Source organism: Artemia sp. Qi Xiang Cuo, chromosome 13 (genome assembly GCF_049724085.1).
Source record: "Artemia sp. Qi Xiang Cuo chromosome 13, ASM4972408v1, whole genome shotgun sequence".
Taxonomy (NCBI): Eukaryota; Metazoa; Arthropoda; class Branchiopoda; order Anostraca; family Artemiidae; genus Artemia; species Artemia sp. Qi Xiang Cuo.
Genome location: NC_142806.1, coordinates 15,827,043 through 15,854,803, shown reverse-complemented (window position 1 = coordinate 15,854,803; position 27,761 = coordinate 15,827,043). Strand labels below are relative to the sequence as shown.

Sequence of the window (27,761 nt, the reverse complement as noted above, 5' to 3'; positions counted from 1 at the left end):
GCTCTTCGAAAGAAAGCTCGTCACAGCAACGGCTTTTGTTCACCCGGAGTAGCTACCTCCCACATCCAACTCTGCAGCATTTCACAGCTATAGAGTTTACTTTCAGGTACACGCCTGGAATGACGACCGTAATCTAGAATTGGACCCTCAAAAGTGGGGCTGGAAGGACCGAAATGGTACATTATACCCTGTGATGACGGACCAACCCCCAGCACCTCTCCAACTTCTAAAGATTGTTAAGTGTTCCTGCCGTTCAAACTGCACTTGTGTCAGAAACGGCATGTCTTGCACTCTCGCGTGCAAAACTTGTCAGGGAGCAGAATGTGATAATTCTTCCAAATCAGAAGATCTCATCGACGATCTCGACGACGAAGTTTCAAACTACACTGCCAGTGATTAATGTCGCAAGTCATTTGAAAAGTTGCCTGCCTTTTACCAATGTGATTTTTGTTACCTGTGATTTTAGTCAGTTAATACATTAAGAGATAATTGACTATTTTGAAGAAACCTTTTGGTGATGAATTTGAAACACGGTCGGTTGAACATATCCTTGATCTGATGTGATATTCGAGTTCATCGCATAAAACTACTCAAGAAATGTGGTCAAACAACTATGTTATAATAGAATCGCGAACTTAGTGAATGGTGATGAATGTGAAACACTTTTGGTTCACTGTATCTTAAATCTGATGTAATATTCGAGTTCAGCACATAAAACTACATCAGAAATGTGTTTCCCATGAAGTAAACTCTAAGCCTTGAGAAAATCGAAAATTTAGGCTTAAAAACGAAAAATTAAACACAAAACGCTAAAAAACACTAATTTTGCACCCCGCTAGGTTTCTCAACTTTTGATATCTTGTACAGTTTTTTTTTTCTCTACAAGATGGTGTAAAAATCATTTCTGTTGCAATTTGTTTGTGGTCAAACCTTATATTGACTGTACTATAAAGTATAGCAGGGCTGCATACAAAATGTGTTAACTATGATTATTCTACATATTATGAAGTGAGAACTGTATTCTTAAGATAGGAAATGTATAATTTGGGCTATATTTTTGCACATTAGGGGGGTTGGGGGTAAAGTATAGCAAGGCTGCATGCCAAGTGTGTTAACTATGATTATTCTGCATATTATGAGGTAAGAATGGTTTTATTAACATGTTTATTTCTTTGCAGTTAGTTCTCTATGCAAATACCATAAAAACGATGGAATTCCTACTTTAAAATATGCAGCAAGTATCAATGAATCACATTTTCTTGTTTTTTCTATTTTTATATGTCTTGGATCAGTTTTCATTAGTTATTATGTTACTTTTTTCTACAAAGCCTTATGCGGGGCTCCCATGGTATCAATAAAGTTAATAAGTCTGTCCACAAAGTTAATAAACCGTTTTCCTCGCATAACTTTGTTGACTTTATTGCAGCTGGAAAGAAGTTAAGCGTTATTTAACTTTTTCAAGGAAGTCTGCAAAGTTCAACCAATAGCAGAAGACGTGTGGAAAATTTCAAATAAACAAAATACAAATTAGTGTCTATAAATATCATCGTGTATACTTGTTTAAATATTTTGCTTGGTAAAAGAAACAAAACAATATTTTCATCTATTACTAAAAGAAAAAATGCCTAAAAAGATGTTTTCCTCAGCTTCATGTATCACTATTTCAGTTACTTTCTATGAAAAATTGCTGTTAAGTCAAAAAGATGAAATGCTTGTGTGATTGGGACAAACTTTATGGTTTGTACTTTCATGACAAACTTTATTAACTTTATTGACGCCATGGGAGCCCTGCATTGGGCTATACAAAACCTTTACAAGGGGAATGAAGATGAGTTGTCAAAAATGCACACCAAACCATGAAAATAAGCATCAAATTAGTAATATAAAAATGTGTATCTTTTTGTTCTAGCACATCTCTTTCTGAAGATGTGCAATCCTTGATCTTTATAGAAAAAAAAAACATTGGATAAATTTCTGGTTGAGGGGCTTCCAGCTATTTTGAAAAGTCATTGAGTTAGGTATATAAAACTTTCAGGAATGTATCCAGTGCCTTAAATGAACCTGAAGAAGGTGTAGTTTTAAGTATGAGGCTCAAAATAATTTATTTTCCCCATTTGAGCAGTAGATCTATTTCTCAGGGTTTTAATTTTATAGCATAAAGATTTTCAAAGGTCAGTGCCCTTTGGAGAGAAAAGTGGTGGAATTAGGTATTTCAAAAAAGCTCTCTGGGGGTTATTAAAGCTCGGAATCCATTTCTGAAAGTTTCATTCACCTAACTCAACTGCCTTCCAAGAAAGACAATAACCCCTCATCTAGAATTTTACCAATGCACTAAGTATAAAATTCTTATTCCTGTCTAATATTCTCTATACTAGCCTATATCTTCTATAGTGAATTTAGGTATTGTTCTTTGTACTTTCAAAGAATATTAAGAATTATTATTAGAATTAAGTATAAAACTAGATTGTTAAATTACAAAATGTTAAACAACAAAATTTATAAATCTGCTATCAAACCAGCAGAATTGGTATTTTTTTTTCTAGCCAAGTTGTTAAATTCATGATCTTTGCCTTATTTACGAACTCTTGATCTAGATCAGTGGTTCTCAAACTTATTTAGACACTATACCCCTTTTTACCCACAAAACATTTTAGGTACCCTTTCTCAGTTACCTGTACAAAGTAAACTATAGCTAAAATATTAAACAAATCTTATAGCCTTAACCTGTTAAACTCAATTACTCACCATTTTTAAGTAACAACGAAGAGATACTTTTTACAAACATTTATATTTAAAAACAAAAATACACAAAATTTCAAGAACAAAAAGCGCTTACTCTCAAAAGGATCAGTGAGAAGGTTGAGCTCGTTTTCCTTTACACAGTTTATCGAAATTGGGCTCTAACTTAGTTAAATACAATCTTAAATCATGTTCAACATTTAATTTGTTTCTAGATTTACTTTTAAGATTTATTAAACTTGAGAATCCCTTTTTACATAAATAAGTAGTGGAAAACCCTACAAGAAATTTAACTGCATTGCTTGACAGTTCTTTGTATTCCTTCCCAATACCAATCCAGGAACCTAACAATGTAGATCCAGCAGTCAAATATTTATTTTTCAGCATGGGATCACATGAGACTTCAATGAGTTACTCCTTTTGGAAGGTAGTTAGGCTAGTGTCCATAGCATTAGCATTAAAGGGGTTGCGTATCCAGTCTAACTGTTTCTCCAAAGGTGGAAAGTACTCTCTTATGCGGATCTTCAATGCATTCAAATGCTGGCTCATTTGAGTCTTGAGTTTAGTGAAATAAGATTTGTTTTTCTCATTATCTTGCAAAAATATACGTAGTCTTTTAAATGGCTCGTAGTTGTTGTTTTTTATTTGTTTTTCCCAGAGATTGCTCTTTTTACCATTGCATCATTTTCTTTCTACATAGATGAGATTTGTGTTTGATAAAAAAAAAGTATTTCTTTGTGGAGTTCAAATTCACGGGACACAATATTTCCCGAGAAAGCCATCGTACCTCAGTATGTAGCAATAAGTTATCATGGAGGCTCCCCAATTCCTGGCATAGAATTTTAAAGTAAAGAAATTTTTGAGGCCTAGTTTTTATGATGTTCACAATTTTAACACTCTGATCAACAACACCTTAAGTTCATCAGGGAGCTTCTTAGCCACCAAAGCCTCTCGGTGAAGTACACAGTGAGTGAACTTATACTTAGTTAAAACCTTTTTATCATGGCCTACAAGCCCTGTGATGTCACCGCTCATAGCCTTAGCACCATCCATAAAACTGACATACAGTTTTTACAGTCCAGCTGGTTTTTGGGGGAAAAAATCTAACAACTTGAAAATATCTTCCCTTTTTGTCGATGTTTTAAGTGTCTTACAAAATAAAATATCTTCAAAAATTTCCATCTCGAAAAATACTACGTACAAAAACGATCAGTTGGGCTATGCCAGTGACATCCCTGGTTTCGTCGAGTCGTATACCAAAGCAAGGACTACCTTGAATTGCTCCTACAAGTTGTTCTTTTGTGTCATGCGCCATATCACTAACTCTCCTTGAAACATCGTTTGATAATGAATTTTTTTTTAATTGTTTTTGCCTCTTTCTCTCCAAACATCCAAGAAACAATTTGGAGTGCGACAGATTAGATTTTCGCCAGTAATATGGGTTATACTAGCCTTCGTAATCAAATGACTAACTTTATAACAAACTTTCAGAACACTTTCATTTTGTTCTGTACCAAAAAACTGTTTTATTGTTTTTCCTACTTTTAAGATCGTTCAAAAGATGTTCAAGATGCTGTAGCTCCTTTTTACTAAATTCTCATGTTTTCTTTCAAAATAACATTTTAAAATAGAAGGTTTTGCTTGAACTGCGGGGATCAGGTGAGCAGGGATCAATGTTTTCCTTACTGAGTAAGCTTCGAAGACGCTGCTGCGATCACCTCCAAAATCACCAGCAAGCTCCAAAAGAAGCAAAAGCAAACCAAGGAAAAGGATCCGTAAAATCAACCGCAGATTAACCTCAATCAACCCCATAGACAACAACCAGATCAATAACCGTAAAATCAACCCCATACTAGTATTGAACAAACTGAGTCACCAGCAAGAAAACGAAAAATTTCAGTGCTTCCTCCATTCCCAACTGTTCCAAATTATCATATTGTATCAATTAAAAAGAAAAACGGAGCACCTTTCGTAGCAGATGATAACATATTAATCAGAAAAGCTCTTTTCAAAGTAGCAAGAGTTAACTTTGAGCTTAGTGACCAAAAATCAGACACAGCAAAACTTTGTTTCCAAAGTGCAGTAGGAGCTGATAAAGTAATTCAAAGCTCAAGTTTAATTCAGCTTACTAACTCAGGAATTGAAACCGCAAAACTCATCAGAGAAAAGAAATTCTAATATATATTTTATGGAATTGATCTTTCTTTGGAGACACACGAAATCAAATCTGAGTTATTAGACTCATCAGGAAGAACTCCTACCACCACAAATATGACTAGGCTTTACAAAATAAATGTAGAAAGCCTGATGCCAAGTAAGTCAATCTTGGTCACAATGAAAACTGAGCTCAAGCATGATGTATATCTATATGGGCTAAAAATCCCTTTCAAACCTGCACGGCCAATCCCTTATACTGCATCAAATTTCATATACATTGCCACACTAAAAATAATTGCCAGCAAATAAATCCCTCCTGCTCCAAATGTGGAAAAGACAACCATAACTCAAAATCCTGTCCTGCTCCTGAGCCATATTGCAAAAACTGTAAGACCATAGGACCATAGACACACAGTGCATTTCAAAAAGATCTATGCCCCACCCACCATCAACGTGCTGACATTCTGAGAATCTCAACTTAGTAGAACATTCCTTTCTCAATCGTCGCAGCTAAAATGCCTAAGACTCCAAAGCCAAGTGCCGTCTCCGCCCAAATTAAAGAGGTGCGGAAAACCCCCGACATCAAAGCTTATCATTATGCAAGCACTTCCAATGAAAACGCCCCTATGTGTAAACAATAACGCAGATGTTCCAGAAATAACCTACTTGGCCAAAGGTAAGACCTGGGGAAACCAAAACACAGCTCCAACACTTGAAGTTACTGACCAGATGAACAGTTCCGAATTTCAAAAGTTGGGCACGTTTTTGACCCTAAATCACCTCATCTTGACCTCTGGACAATCAAAGCAAGCCAAAGCTATTCCAACAAGGAAAGGAATTGCCACACTTTTAGATCAAGAAGTTTGGAGACAAACAAACACCGAATTTGAGAAACTTGGAAATGAAGTGGCCTTTCCTCCTCGTTCCCAAGAAGTAGTACAAGTCCAGACAGGACAAAAAACCAAGGTCTTCTCAAGTCATCATTTTTCTGGTCTTAAGGAAGAGACATCCAAAAAGTAAAAAAACTACGGAGGGACAATGCTCCCTCAGTGACAAGTGATGATAACTCAGAATTTATGTCTTGAGAAGAAAACATGGAGGAAATATTTACCAGCCATGAATAGTTTCAAGATATTGCAATGGAACAATGTGTCTCTAAATAGTTTAAAACTAAATGAACCTATCGAATACATAAATAGCCATAAAATTTCATCTTGTTTGCCTCCAGGAGACAAATTTACACAGTCTCAGGAAAGTAATTATACCTGATTCCATCTTTATAGAAAGTAAAGATCAACCGGAAGGAAAGGAGGGGAGTGGCAACCTCATGAAAAAGGATATACCGCATTCAACAATAGCCCCAAGAGAGTACCCGAATGGCATTGGTGTGGTCAGTGTGAATTTAAATCTCCAAGATAGACATCCCTTAAAAGTCTCATCCTTTTACAATCATGATGGCAGCAATGACATCAAAACCGTGCTTGAAGAAAAAACAAGAGTTAAAACGCTGTCATTTTTTGTGACTTTAACGCTCATAGCCCTATATGGGAAAAATGGTCTCCCCACCTACTACAATATTAGAAATAATACCTCATCAACGATTTATTTGCAGATTGGTTCAAAATGGCTTGAGTCTGAAGTCCAAATTTCTCTTGTCCTAGATCTTCATACTGACCATACTGCAACCGTTATCGAAATCCATGCTGCAAAATACACTCCTGTTCCTTCAACAATGAGATTCAATCTGAAGACAGCAAACTGGACCCTCTTCAAAAACCAATTAGATAGTACTGATTACTCAACTATCAGCCTAGAGGAAGATATTGAAATTAAAGCCAAATTGAAAAATTAATTGAAAAATTAAGCGACACTCTCTTAACAGCTGTAGAAAACTTCTTCTTCTATTACAGACGGCGGGCTTTTCAGTTACTACCATTCAGCCCTTTTCGTTTTGATTCACTCTGTGGGTTAAGCATAGCTACTAGCTTGGTTGCCTGTAATTTGTTAGATATACTCAGATATCTTACCGTAAATCTTTTGACTCAAGTAGTTCGAATATAATACGATATATATTGATTTCTGTGCTCTGTATGCAGGTATAGCTGGCTAGGCTCTTGGCTGATTGTGAGATTTTGTGGTGTTTGAAGCACTTTAACAGTTTAAAATGCAAGGTATGCTGTGCAGATGTCAGCGTATTACATTCAAATAGGCAGTGGTCAATTGTTTCATTATTCATATTACAATACATGTAAAGAGGGGACAAGGGAAAGGAACCACTTGAATTAGGAGACTGATAGGAGAATGCAAGAAAATTTAGTCCATTTGTTCCAGAACGAATTCTATGACAAATTTAGAAAAATCTTTATTGGTAAAGGGGGAAAGCTTAGGATTATTCTTATTAAACATAATATCCGATAGTCTCCATCTGTAAATATCTCTAATGAAGATTGGTTTCCCACTTGGCGGGTCAATATTTATAGCATTTTTTGCTATTTCATCAACCTGATGATTACCACTTATACCAGAGTGGCTAGGAATATACTGAAGATAAGTTCTTATGCCACTTGAAGAAAGATTATCAATAATACTTAGACCATGATAAGTGTCAATATCCAACTTATACTGAGGAGCTGAAGACAGCAACTCAAGGCTTGACAAAAAGTCAGAATAGACTATAATATTATTTGAATTAGCAATCAAAGGTTGGTTTTTCATAAGGTGTTCTAATGCCATGATTATGGCATTTAACTCTGCAGACATTATAGATACATTATTATACAATCTCTCACCCATTGCAATATTCAGGTGAGGAAGGAAATCACCACTTGCTACCTTCTCATTCAGTTTGGACCCATCAACAAAAACTTGTAAATGGTTTTTATATGTAATTGTATTAAGTTCAGCAAATTTTTTCTGGACAAAAGCAATGGGGGTTAAATCTTTAGTCCACTTTGAGAAATCAGTATTTATTATGGGGATTGGCCAATTCCATGGAAGGGATTGGGGGAAAGTAGGTGCAATAGACTTTGCGGGTACAGGGAACTTCTTATTGGCATACTCATCTGCAATGCCTCTATACATGGCTGGATTTCTTAGCCAATTATGTAGGGTGTGTGAGCATATGATTCGATTTTTGTAAGATGTCTTATCAAGAGAAAGCTACGTCTCTCCCTTTTTGTTGTTAATCTACTCTCCATAAGAAGAAACTTGGTGCTTGTGGGTTTCCTAAGACCAAATATGAGACGTATTATATCATTTTGTATTGTTTCCATTTTTTGCATCTGGGTTTTTGCACATGCACCATAAACGATGAGCCCATAGTCAATATGGGGTCTTATATGTGACTTATAAAACAGGAGTAAGGTCTTCTCCTTACAACCCCAGGGTGTGGAAAGAAGTCTTTTTAGTATACTTATTTCTCTATAGCATTTGTTTATTGTGTTTGAGATGTGGAGGTCGAAGTTAAGTTTTTGGTCAAGTATGAGACCTTGGTAATTAATATGATTATCTTCTGGAATAGTTGTTCCATGTAGAGTTACTCTTGCATTAACATAATTTCGCTTTCGGTGAAATTGGATTATTTTCGACTTTGTGGGTGCAATGGGTAAATCTGAATATTAAGAAAATTTTTCAAATTGGAAAAGTGACATTTGTGCAATCTCAAAGGTGTTGCCAGATGACCATAGTACCAGATCATCAGCATAATGTAGATTCGTGTGGGGGAGGTTCATGTACCACAGATATACGGCAAAGAGGAGGCAGCTCAGGACTGCTCCCTGAGGAAGGCCTTTGGTTATTGTCTTTTGGGGTGAAGAGGCTGAACATACACAAACAATGATACTTCGCAATTCTATGAAAGATTTTATAAAAGATACTAGCTTGGGGGGTAGTCCAAGGTTTGGAAGTTTAGTTAAAAGGATTTTGTGGTTCACATTGTCATATGCCCTTCAAAATCTAGGAAAGCTGCAACTAGGACATTATTTTTTGAGAATGATTCATTTATTGCATTTGTTAACAATATGAAAGCATCTGTTGAGGAGTGGTGTTTCCTGAAACCAGTTTGAGTGTGAGGGATAATTTTATTTTTTTCGACAAACCAGAGGAGTCGATGAAATATTATTTTCTCCATTATTTTTCCCATCAAAGGAGTAATCATAATAGGCCTATAAGACTCAGGGTTATTTTTGGGGTTATTTTTCTATAGAATTGGTAGGAGGGACGAACATTTCCAGATATTGGGGAACGTAGATTAAGTCCAATCATGATTATAACAATTTAGAAGTTCCTGTTTGTATGAAGAGGTGAGATTCTTTATCCATATACGGTGTATATTGTCATAGCTGCTGGTAGTCTTGATCCTAATATGATTTATTGCATTATTCATTTCCTGGATTGAAAATGGGCTGGTTATATACTCGGATCCTGGGCGAGGTTGTTAACTTGGGTTCATAAGAACTGGGGAGGTTTTGCTGGAATTGTTTGATGTTAGCTTATTAGCAAAAAGAGTGGCAAATAACTCAGCTTTTTCATTATCATTGTCATAATGGGTATTATTATGTATAAGCTCATACAGGAGTGGGTTGGGGGAAGTTTTTTTCCCACAGATGTGGCTTATGACTATGTATAATTGGCTCATGTGTTTCTCTGGAGAGATTATTTGCAAAATTATTCCAGTAGTTACATTTAGCATTTATTATAGTCTTTTTTAGATTAGATTCTGCTTGTAATTTTCTTAAATATATAGTAGATGATGGCTTTTTTAGGAATATTTCTCCTAGCTGCCTTTTTTGTTCTCCGTTTATTTTGGCACTCATTCGTCCACCATGCTTTGGGAATGTGTTTGGGGAAGGTTTTCCTGGGCGTTGTCCTGGAGATAGCATAATTAGCTGTATCTATTAGTAAGGATGCCAAAACTTCAGCATGTGTGTCAGCTGTTGCATTTGAAATGCTTGAATTTTTGGTGAAACTTGTAAGTTCATCATTTAGCTTATTTTGGAACATAGGCCAATTTTCTTTAGTGTTAATATAGTTGGAGGTATGTGATAGAGTTTCAGCAGGTTCATTTAGGGAACCAACTATGGCAAAGTGGTCTGTACATAGACTATCAATTTTATTTGTATAAATTTTATTCAAAATATTTAATGACACAATTTGTAGATCAATTGTAGAGAAACTGCCACTTTTGGGGTTGAAATATGTATTCAGGTTGGGGGGGGGGGTAGCAACAGCTAATTCATTATTATTTGAAATCATACGCTCAATAAACTTACCGGCTTTATTTGCTGGTTTATTCCCCCACTAAAGGCTGTGGGCATTAATGTCTCCACAAATAATGAGACTTTTCAACATGTTAGGATTACTTATATAACTGAAGAAATCCATGGCATCTGTGGTTTGGCCATTAGCGTTATAAAAGCTTATTATGTAATTTTTTGTATTATTCAGCCAAACACTGATACCAATTGCTTCAACATCATTTACAATATCTGGAAAGTTGATGCCACAAAATTTTATATTATTATTAATTATTAAAGCTACTCCCCCTCCTTTTCTCTCTGATGATCTATCCTTTCTCAGGATAGTATATCCCAGAGACTTAGTTTGTTGATTTTGCGTTAAATGAGTTTCCTGGAGGCAAGCAATATCAATGGATTTATTATTCATAAAAGATATTAGTTCATTTAACTTATTTTCTGTAAGTGATCTTACATTCCACTGGAGTATTGATATGTGTTGTTTTGTTGATTTATTTTTCATATGACTGTGTATCAATGTTCAGCTTTGTTTATAGTAAAGCAAGATCTTTTTTTTTGTTTGAATGAGCATATGATTAGGGATGTAGGTTTTTGCCAATTCAGCTATGATTTTGTTTTCTGTAGTTGTTGGGTATTCATGGCCTGAACTGCATTACAGTTTAGAATGAATAAGCGTATATTTGGAGTTTGCATGTTTCGTTGTGCATCCGGTTGGTCAGTTAAGGGATCAATTCCTGATAGTGTTTCTGGTTTGTTTCTTCTTGGGAGGGGGGGGGGGGCAGGCAGACCTCATCTCACTGGACGAGGAGGCTTGTTGGCTTGGTGATTCTTTCTGATAGGGATGTGAGCTAGGGGGCTTAGAGGATGGTGTTTTGTAAGGGGTACTTGTTGCATTGGGAGTGTTTGACTTGGGAGTTTTGGTTGATTTCATTATGGGTTTTATTTGGTGTGGTTGGGCAGCATTTACTTCCATAGCTGCAAAAGGGTATGGAATGGCCTTCTCTGGCCTTCGCTACTTGCAGTGTTAGTGCTCTTTTCTTATATGAAGGGCATAGTGATTTATTGGTAGATTCATGTGGTCCTTTACAATTGATACATGTAGGCTGAGTGTTGTTGCAAGTTCTCTACTCTTTAGGATGGGAGCCTTTACAATTGCTACAGGCTAGGAGAATTTCACTGCATTTGATTGTTGTGTGTCCCAGTTTGAGACACTTCTGGCACTGGATAGGCTTTGGCTTGTACGCCTTGTGTGGTTTTTCCTTCAGTGTAAATAAGAAGGATCTTCTTGTTTTTAGGCCATTAGAGTTCTGTTTACCCAGTTGGGTGACATCTTCAACAGGGATTGTGTTGCTAGCCCTCTCTGAGAGCCCTTCTTTTAACTCCTGAATAGGTATCTCTGGGGGAGCATTGTACACTACTACTTTGTTGGGGATTGTTTTGGGTTCCATTTAGATGAATTAATTGGGATATTCAGTAGAGATTTTTAGATTAATTATTGTATCTGCTGCTTTCTGATCTTGGACAGCTATTAGCAAAGATCCAAAACGGTGAATGTTAAGAGAGAACAACTCAAGAAAACTCAAGAAATTATCTGACCAAATGCCTATTTCTTCGTTAAAGAAGTCTAACAAGATCTGGTAGAGTCAAGACGGTAGAAGTGCAGTTTTAAGTAAAAAGAAAGCAAGATACATTTTCCAGAGGCATCCAAGCCAAGAAACTCATTGCTCTTAGGAAGGCTAAAGCTTTTATAAACAAAACAGTTTTGAAGGCCACGCGCTCAGCCTGGAATAAATTTTTATCCGAAATTGACCATAATGTTCCTTCAAGTAAAATTCATTCGCTTATAAATCAAATGGCTGGCAATAATAAAACCTATAATTCAAAGATCCCCTGTCTTACAACAACGGGAACCACTTTAAAGACCGATAAAGACATTACTGAAGCATTTGCTATTCATTTCAACAAAGAGGTCCCCACAGTACATGAGGAAGGCCTATAGTGTGCAAGTTGCATGAGAAGACAAATTTCAAGAAGGAACTTGCATATATGTTTACCAAATCATATTTTTTTTTTTTTTCAATTTTAAATTCATTTCCGAATCTGTTGCTTTTTTCCTTGGTATGTTCAGTAGCAACAAGACGCCCAGGACTACTTTCATTTTGTGAAGTTGATGGCCCAGAACTTTGATTCAGATCATCATGAGGCCTTTTCTTTAGGAGCCATTTATCCACTGTTAATTTTTATTTTAAAATTCACCTACGTACCTAAATCAATACACTGACGTACTGTTTGAGCAGGATTGAATGTCCTCAGAAAAATACAACACACCGCAAAAATAATACAGGCAGCACTACTTCTTCTTCTTTTCTTTTCGAAAAACAGCACCTGGAATATATAATAGACTCCTTTCGGCTTCTAGGAGGTTTCATCTAAATACACAATTGATGCAACAAAAATCAATACAACCAACAGATAAACAAAAGGGGCTTTTTTTACATCAACATCAAAACAATTAGCATGTTTTTTTCTTTCTTTTTTCTGTAATTATTAAGGAATATAGTATTCTCGTTTTCATATGACAAAAACAATTCATATAACAGAACAAAAGGAAAATAAGAAACAATGGAATTGGATGGTTTGTGGGAGGTACGAGTAATCGAGCTGCCATTTCCCAGCAATTTAAGGCCTGGAGGCCGGCTAGTACCTATACGTCTCTCGCTACTCGCTTCTGCTCTCTTCTGCACTCACTTCACTTTCTTCAAACAATAGCCTATTATTATCCACGAGAAAATCAGTTATGCTTTTGTACAAGTATCTTTCATCTATGGCACTATAATTGGCTTTAAATAGTTCGTCGATATCTTTATTCGTCTTCAGTCTTTCAAATGCACGGTTGATATTTGCTGCTAGGTAAGTTCTGCTGTAGCATTCAAAAATTATGTGTTATAAAGTCTCAGGCACTTTTAAATAAAATATGCAGTGTGGGTCGTCCCTTTTATTCCATTCATATTCTTTCTTTCTTAAAATCAGGGAGTTACTCTTTATTCTGAAATAAAGGACATCAGTTTCCTAAAACGGGAAGATCAGAATAGGAGGTAAGAGTCGTTTTTTCAGATATTCTATTTCGGGTTGTGTCACGTAAAGGTAGAGACCTGGCGTTAATAGAAATGGGTGTATCCAATGTAGAATTTGCCAACAAATCAGCAATATTTCATTATAGTGTATACCCTGATAGCTCCAAATAAAAAAATCGTCAGCAAACTCCGCTTTGCAAGCATTCTCAGAGCTGAACTTTAAATCCGGTAGAAACAAAGTGAACAATAAAGGGCTAAGTGATGACCCCTGCGGGAGTCCTTTATGCACTGGATAGACATAAGAGTATTATCTATGGACTCTACCTTTATAATGCCTGTCGGATAGGTAGGCTAATTGTCTAAAAATTTGATAACCCCCCTTTGGGAAGTCCACATTTTTTACTACTGCAGTGCAGTGACACGAGAGGCTGACCGGCCTGCACAGCCAGCCTGATGACTAAGCCTTAGCGGCTCGCGTAAGTCAACGTGTCCCAAGTATAACCGCTTGAAAGTCAGAAAGGGACAATTCTGACAACTTTGCCAGTCCTAGATTTAAAGGATTGTTTTTTTGTTTTTGGCCGGCCGAGTACCCCCTTAAAATTTATTATTATTTTTATTATTATTTATTATTTTACTTACCCCCAAAGGTTACGCGTACCACAGTTTGAGAACCACTTATCTAGATTGTCAGCAAAATCATACATTTACAATCAAAATTGTGAATAAGTTTTTTATTTAAACCTATTTTAAGCAACTCTTAAACCATTAGGCCTCATTCAAAAATCATTTTTATCTTGGTTTTGTTTCAACATAAACATGTTTTTTCTTTGGATCACTTGTTATAGCACCTTGGGCTTTGCCTAGATTCTGACATAGAAATTTTTGCTAGGCTCAGGTTTAATACAAGGCAGGAGCAATATAAGAAGCAAATTATGCAATTAAATTTTCCATTTAATGGACAATTTAATTAGGGGTTATGGGTTAGGAATTATATAGTGGATTCTAACTTTTTTTTCATATATGAAGGAACCCCCTTCTTAATACCTTGCTCTTCATGCTAAAATTTTTTAGTATTGTTAGAAAAGCTTTTTATTGTTCTAGTTAAATAACCCTTGTGTTTCAGGAATCGTTCTAAAGGAATTGGGACAACAAGTCAGACTTTAGCATAAAGAGCGAAGTATTAAGAAGGGAACCCCCTCTCATATACGTAATAATTTCTGTTCGTTTTAAGTTTAAGTGTTACTCCTTACTTTCAGTTGAAAAAAACTTGTTTTTTTATTTAATTTCTGATCTTTTCTAAGTAATGCCAGGAAATCTGGCTTCCCCACCAAGGAAAGATCCTTTAGACAATTCAATTTCAGTGAGTTTTTACCCTAAAAATTACCATTGACATCCCCACATGTAAATTGAGTCAATATAGAGAAAGGAGGACAAATAAAAAGATTTTCATATAGGGACTCTGTCAAATCTCCCCAGTGTAAAATTTCTTCTGGGAAGTACAACCTCCAGAAACTTCCCTTCACATGGAATATTCCCCCATGGTAAATGCACTAAGCATAGAATTCATCTTACTCCCCCCCCCCACCGAAAAATGTTTGCCTACTTCCCAATAACGAATACTATAGCCTACGTAAACAGTGGGCAAATTTCATAACTTAAAGACTTTTCCTCAAGGACTGTGGGGGATTATGTTATCCCCAAAGGCATAACTAATAGACCTTTAACTATTCTGAACAAAATGAATAACTCAAGATTTTTGATCAGTTGAATCTGGGGGAGAAAACAGGCGTGGGAGGGGGTCTAGCTCCCCTGCAACATTTTCGGGCACTTAAAAACGGCTCTAGAACTTTTAACTTCCGTTCGTAAGAGCCCTCTTTTGATGTCCTAGGACCACTAGATCGATACGATCACCCCTGGGGTAAACAAAAAAATTAAATAAACACGCACCCATGATCTTTCATCTGGAAAAGAAAAAATACAGAATTCCAAATTTTTGTAGATGGGAGCTTGAAACCTCTGCAGCAAGGTTCTCTGATATGCTGAATCTGATGGTTTGATTTTCATTAAGATGTCTTTACTTTTAGGGGGTGTTTCCCCATTTTTCGAAAATAAGGTGATTTTCTTAGGCTCTTAGATGTTGATGGGTAGTACTAAAATGAATGAATCTTTTATATTTGGAATCAGCGTAATAAGCTGATTCTTTGATGTAATTTCGTTTTATAGAGTTTCCGTTACTATTGAGCCTTCCATTACTTGCAGTTCATTACCACGAACTGTTTAATTTAGGACTTTATTTTCGCTTGTCTTAGGTTTCAATATGGCTTTTTATTTTTCTTTGAAAAAATTCTTTAAAAAAATAATTTTTTTTTAAATAATATAATTTTAAAAGCTGTCATTCTACCAGTCTTTTATTTTGTTCCAAACTTAATGGTATTTCCAGTGAAATAATCATGCAAAAAACTGTTTAATTTAAAATGATCTAGAACAGTGAAGGAAATAGTTCAACAAGACATTGGCAAGTAAGTAAAGCAGTAGGGCCACTATAATATATACTCCCCCTTTCCTAGGTTTTGAAAAACACTCTTTTCAAAACTTTCCGTGAATGAAATAGAAACATTTGATCCTTCCTTTGATTTTGACAAATTCAGTTTTTTACATCTTCATTAAAAAAATGGGATAAATCCTTGTCCTACTCCCCCTATATTTTTTCAATGGACTCATATTCCATATCTCAGAAGAACTTCCCTAGGGCCCCAAACAAACATTCCCTTCAAAAAGTGGGGGAAATTCTCGCCCCTCCCCCATACATATTTGCAAAGGAATCATATTTCATAATTCAGGCGCACTTCCCGAGGAGTCCAAAGAAATATTCAAAGTCGCATTAGTAATCTCAAAGCCGATGATATTGCAAAAAGCTGCTCTCACAAGCTATGATTAATTTACCTCCAAAGCTACCTACAAAACTCCAAATTTGTTTCTTTGTCTTGTCTTTTAGTAACTTGAGACCAAGCATTAAACCCTACTCATCTATTCAATAAATCATATGATGTCTGAGCTATTTGCCAAGTGAGGGCATATAAATATGTTATATTGTGCGAACTGTCAGGGTCTATTGCACATAATTGAAAATAAAGAGGAATTTCTGTAGTGCCTCTATTGTATAGCTGTTCAAATGCTTCATCCAGTAAAAATAGGTAATCCTTAGTAAAACCTCTAAATAATTCTTAATGACAAACATTTTGATATAGTTTCTCCATTCGCAGCTGCTCAACTTATTAAAATTCAGTAAAGGTGACCTAAAATTTTGATAATAAGTAAGTAAATGAAACTTTCAGCGGCTGCTTTTGTATGGAATGACTTCTTTCTAAATTGATTTTATTTTGTTTTTTAGACCTTGTATCAAACTGTTCTTCGAGACTCAAGCAGTTCTTCAAGCACAGGAGAGCATACGGTCGAAGCACGAAGGTCATTGATTAAAAATGGGCCTTCACTACATGATTTTATTGAAGAAAAAATTCCTGGTGGTGAAACTTTGAAGTCATATCAAGGTTGGTGAGCTTATATCCTGCTTGCATAATATAATATCTCATAGCATTTGTCATAAGGATCTGGGGGTTGCAAACAAGGTCGTACCTGAGTGGAGGAGGATGAGTCGCTGGCTCTGATCCCTCTTCCTTTAATATGATAAATTACATGCGAATCCAGACGTCAGTGGTGTATAATAGCACAGATTTACACAGGCTAGGTCCTGAGGTGTGTACGTGCTTATGGGGGGGGGGTCTTCAATTCTCAGTTTAGTTGACGTAGTACAACAAAAGCACCTCTGGAGAAACTTCGTGTCAAACGCCAGACCCTATTGCCGACTGGTCAGCTTCCATTCTCTTGTCAACTGGCTATTCGAACGATCTCTTGGTTTGGTCATCTGCTTTAGATGTCAACGGAATTTTGTTGGGAAAATTAGATCTGGCTTTGGCCCTTCATCCCTGGATGAAAAGGATCACAAGGAAGACCTGGGTTTAGATGGTGGAACAGTTTCAATCATTTTTTGGCCCTAGTGAACGTTATCCAGACGACGCTCGCAGATTGGTTCAAGACTGCCAAGCCTGAAGACTGCGAGTATTGTCCCTCAATACGTCAGCTGGCCGGCAGGAGACTTAATTCAGGTCTTAATATGTTACTTGTATAAAATGAAAAAAACGTATTTTTTACAAAATATGAGAACTGACAATAAATAGATGAATGCAGATATTCTGTCGCTATATTATTGTCGTTATAATTCATTTCGTTATATTTTTACAAACTTCGTTTTTTCAGGGAAGCTCATTCGAGAAAAGGGTGATAAAAGACTTCGACTTCCTCCTTGGCTGAAGACAGAAATTCCGATTGGCAAAAATTTTGCAAAATTGAAGGAAGATTTAAGGTCATTAAAACTACACACTGTCTGTGAAGAAGCTAGATGTCCTAATATAGGGGAATGCTGGGGCGGTGGAGAAGATGCCACTGCAACTGCAACTATCATGGTACACACATCAATTTCTTTTTCACTTTCTTTATTTTTTTATAATTTGATTAGCCAGATTTTGTTAATGTATTTAGTGTAAATGTCAAAAGTAAAAATTAACATCTAAGTAGTGTCTAGAGTTAACTTAAAGCTGAAATTTTGGAAGTGTAAACCTCCGGGTAATTATGACGCTGAAAGAAAATAACGGCAATAGTGTGCTAACTTAAATTTGTAAGGCTGTTAGTCATAGAGATACCAAGGCACCGGATACAATCTATAAGAGGATAGTGAAATTATTACAATGAAGGGGCGCAACTGTAGCAAATTTATAGGCAAAAAACTCGCATTTATCTACTTTAAGCGAAAGATTTATATCAGAAAAAGGAGGAGAAGCAGTAGAAACCATTTCATCTAGGCAATTTTTGGAATAACTAATCTGAACTGCCTGGGTGTGCAAGGTAAGGAATATCAGTGGAACCTGAAGAGCATTTACCCGAGATCATAGCCAAAGCATTAAAACACAAATCTAAAAAAGGGTTGGAGACAACATCCCCCCTTGCCTTACTCCTCTTTGCATCTTTATAATAGTATCTTTCTCGTATTTGAGTTGAAGAAAATAATCTAAGTATAAAAATTTAAGAAGCTTGGTAGTAGAAAGATTAACATCAGAACTATAAAAAAAAAAGAAGCTGGCTATGACCAAATGCTTGTGAAAGATCTTGGGCACAAATACAAAAACCAATTTTTTGAAGTATTTTCAAGGAGTAAAGAAGACAGATTTCTTTGCGTATGCTGACACTTTGGTCTGCTAAAGACCAAGCCGGTTCTTGCCCATATTTACATTTTTAAAGAAGATAAAAGGATATACTAAAAGATCTCTTTACTATTTCAAGAGATAGCATTTTTTTTAATTTATTTCCATAATTAATACTTTGGAATAACAGAAAGACTGGCGAATTAAATGCAAATGGAACGGAAGAAATCGTAAAAATATTGAGCTTTTTCCCGGGCCTTACGTCCTTGATTCGAACTGGTCGGTTGTGGAAGTGGATTAAATCATGAAAATAAATTAAGATCTTCTTGGCTCATAAAGCTAAATGACTGAAATTCATTCTTACTTTTGCTGTAATTAATTAAAAAAAAACTTTTTTCACAAAATAAGTTTTTCAAAGAAAAGTAAAGAACTCAATTAAACCAAAAATTAGCAAAAAATAAAATCAAATAATCTACCAAGCGTGAAACTACCACAAATCAGCATCGATAAATAAATGAAGCCCAAAACGATCAGAAATTACTGCACTTAAATAAATGCACTTTACTGAAAAAAATATAAATGTTTTTACTTTCATAACTTTAATCAATCAAATAATACTAATATTTTGATACTAAATATCAGTATATGTATATTAAACTGACAATTCACATTCATTTGTTTGTTTTTTTCAGTAAAGTGCAAATTATGTTCTGATCTTGGGAAGGCATAGGGGTTCTGAGCCCAACTCATTTCAATTTCTGCTCATTTTGGGTATGTCTCAGGTATTTATTGCAATTTCTGTTCGTTTTTAGTTTTCTTTTATTTATCGATGCTGATTGGTGGTAGTTTAACGCTTGGTAGAATATCGGATTTTATTTTTTGCTCATTTTTTGTTTAATGGATTTCTTTTATTCTCTTTGAAAAACTTGTTCCGTGAAAGAAGTCTTTGAATTAATTTCTGTTCGTTTTATAATGCCTTAGTCTTTTCAGGAATAAAGATAATGATGCCTTAAATCGTTTCTTTTTTAAGACTTTATAGTTTGATCTGCTATTTGTATGCTGGAGAAAATTTTTCAGCAATTTTTAACAACATACACACTTTTAAATATCCGGACACAAATAGTACTTTTAATTTAGTTTAATACCTCCTATAGTTGAGCTGAAATAGAAAACTTGATACCATTCGCCAAAAAAATCTGTTTACTTTCTTTGATAGCTTGGATACACTTACGCTATTTTGATTTGGCTAAATTTTAAGAGTAGAAGTAGCCCCGAAAGTTTGAACATAATACCCTCAGTCGTTCATGGGATACTACTGAGGTGACTTATTGGGAATTAGCATTAAAATAGTGCATTTTGATTTAATCTTAAGGCAAAATTTAGTTTTTAAACATAATGGGCAAATGGGAGGGTGCACGTGCGAGGGGGACTAGTTGCCCTCCAGTCACTTTCGATTATTAAAAAGGGCAGTAGTCCTTTCTATTTTCAATCGAATGAGCCCTTTTCGAAGTTCCTACGACAAGTCCTTCTATACGAAGTGCCCTGGTCTAAACAAAAAAAAAATAATAATACATTGTACCCAGATCGATCTTTACTATAAAAATGTCAAGCCTTCCAATCACTTTCGACAATTAAAAAGGGCACTAGCCCTTTCAATTTCCAATCGAATGAGCCCTTTTTGAGTTTCTACGACAACGTTTTCTATAAACACCTTATATGCCCACAAGGCATAACTTACAACCCTTGCCCTGGGGGCTGTGAGGGAGGTTCATCCTCAAAGACCTAACTTCAAGAACTTTCAACTACGTCAAACAAAACGGCTATCTAAAAATTTTGATTGGACGTATTTGGGGAAATGATTGGTTTGAGAGGGGGGCTAGTTGCCCTTCAATCACTTTTGACTATTAAAAAGGGCTCTAGCCCTTTCAATTAGCCATTTCAGGCCATGGAGCCTTTGTGGGGATTTGTAGATTGTTATGTAATTATTTTACTGGTATATGGAAAATAAATCTATCTATCTATCAATTTCCAATCAAATGAGCCCTTTTGGAGTTTCTACAACAAAACTTTCTATAAAAGTCTTATATGCCCCACGGCATAACTTACAACCTTTGCTCTGAGGGTTGTGGGGGGGGGGGGGCCCTGTCATCCTCAAAGACCTAATTTCCAGAACTTTCAACAGCGTTGAACAAAATGAAAATCTCAAAATTTTGATTGGATGTGTTTGGGAAAATGGTGAGTGAGAGGGGGACTAGTTGCCCTCCAATTACTTTCAACTATTAAAAATGGCACTAGCCATTTCAATTTACAATCAAATAAGCCCCTTTTGAAGTTTCTACGACAAAGCTTTCTATAAAAAACCTTATATGCCCCCAGGGCATAACTTACAACCCTTGCCCTGAGGGCTGGGGGGAGGTTGTAATACTTAAAGACCTAATTTTCAAAACTTTCAACTGCGTTGAACAAAATGGCTATCTAAAAATTTTGATTGGATGTGTTTGGGGAAAAGGTGGGCGTGAGAGGGGGACTAGTTGTCCTCCAATCACTTTTCACTATTAAAAAGGGCACTAGCACTTTGAATTAACAATTGAATGCACCCTTTTTCAAGTTTCTACAAAGCTTTCAATATAAACCTTATATGCCACCAGGACATAACTTGTAACCCTTGCCCTGAGGGGTCTGAGGGGGAGCGGTCGTCATCCTCAAAGACATGATTTCCAGAAATTTCCATTTCGTCGAACAAGATTCCTATCTCGAGATTTTGATAGGGTATGTTTGGAGCACTGATGGGCGGAAGAGCGGGGTTATTTGCCCTCCAATCACTTTAGACTATAAAAAGGGCACTAACCATTCCAATTTTTAATCGAATGAGCCCTTTTTGAAGTTTCTACGACAAAGCTTTCAATGAAAACCTTATACGTCCCCAGGGCATAACTTATAACCCTTGCCCTGAAGACTGTGGGGGAGTGTCCTGCTCGAAGGTATAATTTCCAGAACTTTCAACTACGTTGAACAAAATGTAAACACTTTCTAAGTATTTGGCTAAATGGCTATCTCAAAATTTTGATTGGATGTGTTTGGGGAAATGGTGGGCGTGGAATAGGTGTTAGTTGCCTTCCAATCACTTTCGACTATTAAAAAGGGCACAAACCATCTCAATTTCCAATCGAATGAGCCCTTTTTGAAATTTCTACGACAACGCTTTCTATAAAAACCTTATATGCCCAGGCAAAAAAGATTATAACTCAAGGATGCCCCCAGGGCATAACTTACAACCTTTGCCCTGAGGGCTGTGGGGGGAGGGGTTGTCATCTTCAAATACCTAATTTCCAAAACTTCTGGTCATCGAAAACGTCGTTCTTTATGTAGGCAGCGCGATTGCGCTGCCTATGAAAAATGTCAAGCCTTCCAATCACTTTCTACGACATCGCTGTCTATAAACACCTTATATGCCCCCAGGACGTAAATTACAACCCTTACCCAAAAGGCTGTTAGGGTGGTTTTCAGCCTCTAAAACCTAATTTCCAGAACTTTCAACTACGTTAAACAAAATGGCTATCTCAAAATTTTGATTAGACGTGTTTGGGGAAATGGTGGGCGTGAGAGGAGCGTTAGCTGCTCTCCAGTCACTTTCAACTATTAAAAAAAGCACTAGCTCTTTCAATTTCCAATTAAATGAGCCCTTTTGAAGTTTTTACTACAACTATGTCTCTAAAAACCTTATATCCCCCAGGGCATAAATTAAGACCTTGCCATGGGGGTTCTGAGGGATTTGTCATCCTTGAAGTCTCGAATTATAGAACTTTCAATTACGTTTAAAAAATGGCTATCTCTAAAATTTTATTGAATGTGTGTGGAGAAATGGTAGGAGTGAGAGGGGGGTTAGTTGCCCTCAAATCACTTTCGACTATTCAAAAGGGCACTAGCCCTTTGAAATTTCAATCGATTGAGCCATTTTTCAAGTTTTTACGACAAAGATTTCAATAAGAACCCTATGTGCCCCCAGGGCATAACTTGTAACCCTTGCCCTGAAGACTGTGGGGGGACTGTCCTGCTCAGAGGTATAATTTCCTGGACTTTAAAATGCTTGGAACAAAATGGCTATCTCAAAATTTTGATTGGTTGTGTTTGGGGAAATGGTGGGTGCGGAAGGGGTGTTAGTTGCCTTCCAATCACTTTCGACTATTAAAAAGGGCACTAGCCATTTCAATTTCTAATCGAGTGAGCCCTTTTTGAAGTTTCTACGACAACGCGTTCTGTAAAAACCTTATATGCCCCCAGGGCATAACTTACAACCCTTGCCCTGAGGGCTGTCGGGAGTGTCATCCTCAAAAACATAATTTCTATCTGGAAATCAACTACGCTGAACAAAATGGCTATCTCAAAATTTTGATTGGATGTGTTTGGGGAAAAGTTTGGCGTGAGATGGGTGTTAGTTGCCCTCCAATCACATTCGACTATGAAAAAGGGCACTAGCCCTTTGAATTTCCAATCAAATGAGTCTTTTTTGAAGTTTCTACGACAACGCTTTTTGTAATAACTTTATATGCCCCCAGGGCATAACTAAGAACCCTTGCCCTGAGGGCTGTGGGGGAGTGTCCTCCTCAAAACATAATTTCTATCTGGAAATTAACTACGCTGAACAAAATGGCTATCTCAAAATTTTGATTGGATGTGTTTCAGGAAATGGTGGGCGTAGAATGGGTGTTGGTTGCCTTTCAATCACTTTTGACTATTAAAAAAGGAACAAGCCACTGCAATTTCCAATTAAATGAGCTCTTTTCGAAGTTTCTATGACAAATTCTTCGATACGAAGTGCCCTGCTCCAAAGGAAAAAATTAATAATTAGTACACTGTACCAACATTGTTATTATATGCCCTCAGGGCATAGCTAAAAACCTATGCCCCGAGGACTGTGGGGGAGTGACCTACTCAAAGATATAATTTGTATCTGAAAATCAACTATGCCGACCAAAATGGCTATCCCATAATTTTGATTTGATGTGTTTGGGAAAATGGTGGGCAGTGGAAGGGGTGTTAGTTGCCATCCAATCACTTTCGACTATTAAAAAGGGCACAAGCCACTCCAATTTCCAATCGAATGAGCCCTTTTCGAAGTTTCTACGCAAACTCCTTCGATACGAAGGGCCTTGGTATGGAAAAAAAATATACATTGCACCAACATCGTTCTTTACTTAAGCAGCGCGATTGCGCTGCTTATGATCGTCTTTATTTTTATTTGTTTTCTGTTATTTAATGTTTCTTTTTTAGTTTTTTCTCTTTGCATCGCTCACAAGCTCAGTTTCTGGATATTTAGTTATTTCTTAATCTTAACTTATTTTAGCTATTTTGACTTTTTTATTAAATTGTTTATTTATTATTAGCTTATGGGAGACACTTGCACCCGTGGTTGCCGTTTTTGCTCAGTGAAAACGTCCAAGGCCCCTCCTGCACTTGATCCAAACGAACCGGTGAACACAGCCACAGCCATAGCTGCTTGGGGACTTGACTACGTTGTTCTGACCTCTGTTGATAGGGATGATCTATCGGATCAAGGTTCTAACCACTTCGCTCAAACGGTTAAAGAATTGAAACAGAGGTAAACATACTTCATGTTCTGGTTGTATTATTGACATTAAAAATTATTTCTATTCATTCATGATCGTTCAGCTTCAGTAGGACACTTATACGGGTCTTTCGGTATATTTTCTATAAATCAGGTCCATCTGATTTCTATTTGCCGTATTTTGCTTTTGATCAACTTCCATCAAGATTTTCTACAATTTTTACGACAGATTCGCAATATCATAATTACCCCATATTTCATAGATCATGTTTTTCATTGGGTTTACGACCCATAACTAGAAACAGCTTTAGCCTTCGCCAAATGGGACCAAATATATGGAACTCCCTACCACTACCAATTCGTGAGTGCACTGATGAAGGTTCAGTTTTTCAGTGTACTAAAGAAACACGTTGGGACTTTGTAGTTTCAAGTTGTTTTTGTTATTCTTATTATATTATGACAAGATGTAGCCGCTTGATTTATCCTTTTTTTATAAAAGGTATTGGGCTTAATTGTGTCATAAGGCATATTCGTTTTCATTGATTAACAGTGTTTGTTTTGTTGTACATGAAAAGTTGCTCTACTCTAATCTTCATTTATTTATTTAATTCAGAATTATTTAATTCATTAAATTCTGAATTTAATTATTAATTAATTAGATTTTAATAATTAATTGATTAGAATTAATTAACTAATTAGTAATAATTAACTAATTAATTAGAATGATTAATTAATTAGAATTTAATAATTAATTAAATTCTGAATTATTTAATTCGGAATTTAATTCATGATTTTTGTTGAAAGAACAAAAATCATGGTCATTGTGCTTGTGTAACTGAAATCTATATATCTCCTGGAGGCAGAGGAATGGAGGGGAGGGGCTCGGGGTCCGGGCCCCCCTGTGTTCCTAAATTTTGCCACATTCCCGGGTAATTCTTATTTAAATTATTAAATTAATTAGTTGATAAAATTCTTCCCTCTCCTCCCCCCCCCCAAAAAAAGGGTCCCCCACAAAAAAAATCAATACACATCCTAAATAATTGTAAATTTGTGGTTTATTATAATTGAAGTAATTTTCAGCATGTGAAAAAATTTACAAATATCATTCTATTGTTTTGTTATTGCATGTTCACAAACTTTTGACCATTCAGCTCCAGACACTGCTGATACTGTGAAGCGATGAAATGGCACACATCGTGGAACAATTCCCTTTATGGGGTATTCGAACATTCATGTTTAATGGTTGCCCTCAATTGAACCACTGTTCCAAGTTTCGGGGCGTAGACTTTGCCCTTTAGGTCTCCCGATAAAAAGAAGCCTAGGGGTGTGCTGTCTGGTGAACGTGGAGGGTATTGTGTGCTATTGTGCTGTTGTGCATTAAATTTTGCTACCATAGTAATCATAGTAATCATTACCATATTAATGATTGTAATGATTGTTACTATGGTAATCATAGTAATGATTACCATAGTAATCATTTTCTGCATAAGAAAATAAAGTATCCTATATTGAATATATTTTTTCTCTGTATAGGAAACAGCTTCAACATTTAATTTCTCAACACTATTCGCCGTATTTCTTTGAAAGTTTCTCAGGAAAGTAAAGCTGAACACGTATTTCTTAGTCAAAGCCTTGAATAAACTAAAATCAAACATATTTTTGACTATGATGAGAAATTATCTCAGCCGTCAACATCATCATTGTTGCAGCAGTAGCTGAAACGGAGTAAAGAATAAACCATGGCCTAAGGTAACAAAAAATCTGAATATAAAAAGAAAAATCTGTCGAGTGAGAAAAATAGTCATTTCTAGCTGACTCAGGAATGGTAACTATTATTTTGCAGAGTTTTGATAGTAAAATGGGTACTGGTTTATTATGCGGGCACCGCGAAGAAGTCAAGTTTGGTTAATGCTAATGAAATGAAATAAAATAGAATGAATATATAATAGTTAGAAACAAATTTGGGCTATATATTTGCACATTAGGGGGTGGGGGGGATTAAAGTATATCATATACTAAATACGTAACCAAACCTAGGTACCTTTTTCCCCCCTAAACCCCAAAAAACAATCGTTTAAATATTGAGAAACCACGCTTCTTTTTTTTTTACCTAATAAATAAACTTAAAAATACTGAACAAATCCTGGAGCTAACTATTATAATCTGAAAATTCTGATTAAACTCTAAAATCAAACACTTCATTAAAACCACGCTTTGTCATCAATTTATCTAGCAAGTCAACCGTTGTCTGCTAATGAAATTGCAGTTTGAAGGGTTTCGTGACTGGTTTCTGTGATACAGCATATAGCGATGCCCGCATAACGCAGCAGTACCGTAAAATGTTATTTTAAAAATAAATTTACATGAATTCTGAAAAAGAGCCTGAAACCCCTCCAAGTTGTCGTTGGATAGAGTCGAAACGTGCATCATTGGAGCATTCATATATATTGGAATAAATAAAAATAAATAAATATTTTATTTATTAACAAAATGAGATAACTTGTAACCTTATGGTAAAAAAAATACTGTTCATTAAGGAAGCACGCTCAACGCTCATTGCCAACGTGAATATTCGAATATTCACATCATTGGAATATTCATATTTAATGGAATAAATGAAAATAAATAATAAAAATAAACAAATATTTTATTTATTAACAAAATTAGGAAGCTTGTAACCTCATGGTAAAAAAAATACTGTTTATTAAGGAAGCACCTAAGGTCAACGCTCATTGCCAACGTGAATATTGGAATATTCACATCATTTGAATATTCATTTTCAAAACTCTGTTCAAGAAAAGTACAGCCCCCCGCCTTGAACAACAAGGAAAGTCACTTTTTTGCCGGGAAAACATTTATTTGTAAGGATATCGTGTCCATCCAGTTTTGTCGCATTTTTATGGGTATTTTTACGATAGTGATAGTGATTGTGATTTGATAGTGAATGATAGTGATTTTTAAGGGTAGGTTGTTTCTAACCATGGCTTTATAACAGAGATTCTATGGTTCAGTCCTGCCTGTCACAAAAAGTATTGTTTTAGTCTTATCATTGTGCACAGATATAGCCGTGCTTGAAAACTCTGGGAACTACAGTTCAAAACTGTCTGTCTGGAGGGGATCAAGGAATGGTGGCTCCCCAATTCCAAAAATAGCTAAGAACAACAAGGAACAATTTCACTTTCTGGGAAATTGATACTGTTGTTTAGACGATGTTATGTTACTGTGAATTATTTTCTTATAATTATGTTTCTGAACTGTTTGTGCCAAAGCGCTCAAGAAATGGTAAACCTCCAAGGTCAATAATAGGCAAGAAACTGACCCAGCTTGCTGCGAAACTGACACGGCCGTGTTGGCCTCTGACGACGTTGTGTTGTCATGAATTATTTTCTTTTTATAAACTTGTTTGTGTGGGCTAATCTCAGGGGAAATGGGAAAGGGGTTTTAGGGGAACTGTTATTGGACTTCTCTTTTTGTTGCTCTTTCTTTAGCCAAAGTCCGAGTTGGGACGCGTAAAAAGAATGGAGCGAAGACATTGATTTTAGAGATCTAAACATCGATTCAGGTTTTGTTCTCGTATTTCGGCCGATTGAGGCTAACCAAAGATATTTAGTTTATTTCAGATCGCCATATATACGAAGCGTGTAGCCTATATAAAAAAAACTGTTCGGTAATGGGAATGACGTCAAATCTATAATATCTCTTGGGACATAAAAAT

At 36.0% G+C, this 27,761-nt stretch overlaps 1 protein-coding gene across 1 annotated transcript in view; it reads left to right on the top strand.

Moving 5' to 3' along the window:
• The window catches only part of Las (lipoyl synthase, mitochondrial), a 54,593-nt gene that overhangs the window by 18,331 nt on the left and 8,501 nt on the right, over positions 1 to 27,761 (top strand). Inside the window, exons 2-4 of the mRNA XM_089099536.1 lie at positions 16,617 to 16,773; positions 17,540 to 17,745; positions 23,865 to 24,079. Of these exons, the coding sequence (XP_088955662.1) occupies positions 16,617 to 16,773; positions 17,540 to 17,745; positions 23,865 to 24,079 (578 nt within the window). The remainder of the gene's footprint in view (positions 1 to 16,616; positions 16,774 to 17,539; positions 17,746 to 23,864; positions 24,080 to 27,761) is intronic.